The following is a 4,478-nucleotide window of genomic DNA, read 5'->3' as shown; positions in this document are numbered from 1 at the left end:
TGATATGTTGTGCTGATCTTTTTTATGACACGACTTAAAGTCTTTATTGATTCGACCACCGTACGGCTTAATTAAACTTTGTGTTACTTTAATTTTAAAATTATTACTTCGTTCCAACAATAAAATAAATAAAAGAATCACAGAATGATGAAGTAATTTATAACTTTTTTTAAAAATAAAATTCAAGCTATTAAGCTACAAAATATTTAATTTCAATTGACCACTCAATTTAACTAGAATACTTATAAGTTCTATAGCTAACTATAAATCATGAATATATATAGAGCTCAACCTTCACCCCTAGTATGCGCAAAAATATGAAAATATGATGATATAAAATTATAACAGTGAAAATTTTAATTTGGTCTTTTCTGTTTGTTTTTTGAAGTTTTTGATCATGACAAAAACTTGTGTGATACGATCTTACGAGTCATATTTTGTAAGACAGATATCTTATTTTAGTCATTCATGAAAAAATAATAAATAATATTATTTTTTCATGCTTAGAGTATTCTTTTTTTATTGTGAATATCGGTAGGATTGACCCGTCTCACAAATTAAGATCCGTGAGACAGTCTCACATGAGACTCACTCATTGATCATTTACATATGTTATGAAATTTTAGTTTTAGTTCGTTTTTTTTTTTTTTCGTTTTGTATTTTTAGTGTGTTTTCAATGTGACATGTCAACATGTTCGTGAACAAAAGACTAGAATGATGAGAAAAAAAAATTAAAGCTACAATTTTAAAATTCAATTATGATAGCAAATAGTGAAATATAGAAGTTCGAAAAACGCAAATCACATCATTAAAAATAAGTAAACGTGATTAAACAAGAGCACCTCTCCTGATTATGTTCATATGGGTTGTTTCATAAACAGGCAGACCATTTCCATGAACATCTAAATCATGGTTTGGTAAATCAAACAGATCAGAACTTGAATCGGTGTCCGCTCCATCATCAGCATCACTGAATTTCCTGAATCCCTTTTCTTCCGATGGACACTCATCATCAATCCAGTTCACCGCAGAATTCTTGATGTTGAATATCTTCAGTTTATCCTCGATACTCAAGGAAAAATAATCCGTGCTTATTTTGTCAAAATAAAATGCATCATGCAGGGATTTCGCCGTCATGTTCCCACCGTTTTTCGGATAAAAAAAGCGCACTTCGTCTGGTTTTGTGGGAAGGTTTGAAAATGACAGTGGAGGTGTTCTGAAACCAGAATTTGAACATGAATACATGGATTTCGAGTCAACAGCATCAGCAGCAGAAGCAGTATCATTAGGGTTTCTTGAGTAGATCTTGCTGCTTCTTCCTATCCTTCTTCCACCATGAAGTGGGGTTGCCTCTTCAAGATCATTAATCGTGCCGATTGATTTGGATTTATACTTCTTTGAACTCGTATGATTGAATAATAAATTCAGGAAAGTTGCAAGCCTGCCACCTGGGGATCTTGGCTGCTTGTTTTTCTTGATTTTCTTCTGATGCATTGCATGGTTCTGTGGAGGGATTGGATTGCGCATCATCGAGTCGAGGCGCATTCTTTCAGGCCTTTGAATTTCTTCTATGATGGATTTGTGAGGAAAAACATTGATCATATTGTAATCGTCTAAATTTTCATGAACACCGGAGAAATATCGGGCTGCCTCGAAAACGTCCAGTTCCCCGGAATCATGCCTCCGGCGGAACGAGTAATTATTAATCTCGTTAAATTCTGTGGTCGACATGGCTTTAGAGTTGGTACTAAAGAGGAGGAAGAATGAAAGTTTATGAACATCAGGACAATTTTATTGATCATTTATAGCTAAAAAAAGGTTTGTGCATTATTTATTATGTCTTGTGAGACGGTCTCACGAATCTTTATCTCGGATCAACCCTACCGATATTCATAATAAAAAGTAATACTCTTAGCATTAAAAGTAATACTTTTTCATGGATGACCCAAATAAGAAATTCGTCTCAAATACGACCCGTAAGACCGTATCACACAAGTTTTTGCCAAAAAAGGACAACTCTTGTGAGTTTGCATAATAAATTAATTCAACTACAATTAACTCAATGCAAGAAATCTAAAAATTTTCATGTATTTTTTTATATATAAAAAACTAATGATATAATATCTTGTTATTTTATCAAAAGTTATAACTATTGATAACAGTGCAATTCAAACATTTTAAATCATACAATAACCAAAATGAGACAATTAATCTGAATCAACATTCCCTGTGAAAATTCAAAAATATGATATATCCATGTGTAAAATTAATTACACTTATAACCCCGTGTTTGTAAAATCTAGACATAAAAACCTTTAAAAATAATGTAAATGTGCTTGAGTTTTTTAACATAGTGGTTAAATGTGCTTGATTTTTAAAAATGGAGGATATATTTAGCTTAAAAAATGGAAATGAGCTAGGTGCATGCTTCAAAAAAATCAAGAACAATGAGCTTGTAGGTGTCACTCTTTTTTATATAATAATAATAATAATAATAATGTATAGCAATAAAGAAATCCACTCATAATGATTCTCTTGTATAACTTTATAGGAGACAATATTATTTATTTCTTTAATTCCCATTTGATTTAAGGGAACCTACACGTGATACAAGGGGGGGTGTGGGGGAGAGTGATAAACATAGCTTTTTATCCCTTATCCTGTTTCAAATTAAAAGGTTGTCGTGTAATGTGGGGATTGAAAGAATCAAATTTTGAATGCTAGACATGTTGGCTATCAAGGGAAGGATAATTTCGTACCATACCATGATATTTTTCCCAAAATATACTTTTATTGAAAATCAATCCTTTCATTTATTTCGATTGGCCACAAGTTAAATTACCCAATAATCTCAAAAGTTGAGAGATCCCTACCTAGTTGACAAAATAGTTGACTAATAACTTTAGGGGGGAAAGTAAATTTTGATTCTGTAAGTCGACATATATAGCGGGACTTCTCTATGTCAATCGGATATAAATATATATCTACCACGATATCAGCAACAGTTTGCGTCATACTATCGCTCCGGTGAAAATAAAAAAAAAATGCTAGAAATGTCAATTTATTATATCAAAATCAACTATTAACCAATTTGATCGCGATTTGGACGGATCTTTTTATATATCCTTCTATCCAATTCCCTAATGTAATGTAGTTGGTACACATAAAAGTAAATTTCAATGGTTGTAGTTTTTCCATGTGTGGCCCTATATTTTCTTAGGCGTCGTAAGGTTTTGTATATCCTTCATAATATTTTGAATATTAAAAGCAAAAGACGACACTTAGGGGATATGTTGTGAATTGATTGAGATCAAAATTGTGAACCAGAGAAAAAGAGAATCCCAAAACGAGACTTTATCAAGATTTTTATTTGAAATCAAGCCACCATTATATTCTTGCAGCTGAGCGTGGCCCCATTTTTTTTGTCATAAAGGTGGGACAATGGCGAACATGATCCAAAACTTTCTCAATCTTGATCCGATCCAAACGGGATATGCCTTGGAAAAAGAGTTACAACGTTCTCTACACGAGTTAGTAGCAGTATTTTCGGAGGTCGTATATGCTCGTTGGAAGTTAGAGTCGATGTGAAATGTGATACGTTTTTACAATTTTATCGATTACTGGTGCATTCGCGCATGCAATGTGTTCGTGTATTTTTTTTTTTCTAATTAATTAGATATTAAAATTAAGGTCATATCGTAAGTATAGAAATTTGTGAAATGTCATGGTGCAATTTGAGGAGAATGGTAATAATGAAAATAATCTTTAATAGTAATTTTGAGAAAAAAATGTTGGTGTAAGGATAATTTGGGAAACCTCCGATGATGTCATTTTTGTCTCTGTTTGATAAATTCTTTATACAATAGTATAGATAAAATCCATATGTATATGATATGGAAATTACTAGATAGGGAGTATAGAAATCAAGATGAAAAGGTAATATCTATTTTGGGGGAAAAAAATCGCAGGATCGAAGCCTTTTCAAAAAGTTATAGATGATGATAACTGTGAAACTCAAATTTTTTAAAACTATAGTAGCTCAAACATCATGTTTCAATTGTTCCATCAAGAAGAGTTAATTATTGCACTCCTAAAATTTTCATCCAAATAATTGCACTCCTTATTATCAATGAAAATTGAACTCGTGACCTTAGCTCTGATACCAATTGTAAGAACGAGCGCATGTTATTTTACCAAAAGTTATAGCTGGTGGTAACGATATAACTCAAATATTTTAAACCATAAAATAACTGAAACACCACGTTTTGATTGCTCAACCGAACAATTATTGCATCCCAACAAAAACTTATAAAGCTATGTTTTTGTACAATACATAATAACAAACAAGGTTAAAAAAAAACCTACTATATGTATATTGACATCCATAGGTGAACTACTCTCATGCAGCTGTAATTCTAAAGAGACGTAGCCTTACATTGTACACAAAAGTAGCCAAACAAGTATCTTAAAAGAATAAG

The 4,478-nt window shown here is 31.9% G+C and overlaps 1 protein-coding gene across 1 annotated transcript; it reads right to left on the bottom strand.

The window, feature by feature from the left end:
• Positions 1-733: 733 nt before the first annotated feature.
• On the bottom strand, positions 734-1,789 carry LOC142533118 (protein BIG GRAIN 1-like E). The gene has a single exon (XM_075639764.1). It carries the CDS (start codon positions 1,729-1,731, stop codon positions 829-831), a length of 903 nt encoding a protein of 300 aa, XP_075495879.1. The 5' UTR covers positions 1,732-1,789; the 3' UTR covers positions 734-828.
• Between the last annotated feature and the right edge of the window lie 2,689 nt (positions 1,790-4,478).

The sequence above is a fragment of the Primulina tabacum genome, chromosome 18, assembly GCF_025594145.1.
Source record: "Primulina tabacum isolate GXHZ01 chromosome 18, ASM2559414v2, whole genome shotgun sequence".
NCBI classification, from domain to species: domain Eukaryota; kingdom Viridiplantae; phylum Streptophyta; class Magnoliopsida; order Lamiales; family Gesneriaceae; genus Primulina; species Primulina tabacum.
Note: the sequence above shows the minus strand (reverse complement) of the source record. Positions and strands in the feature narration are given on the sequence as shown.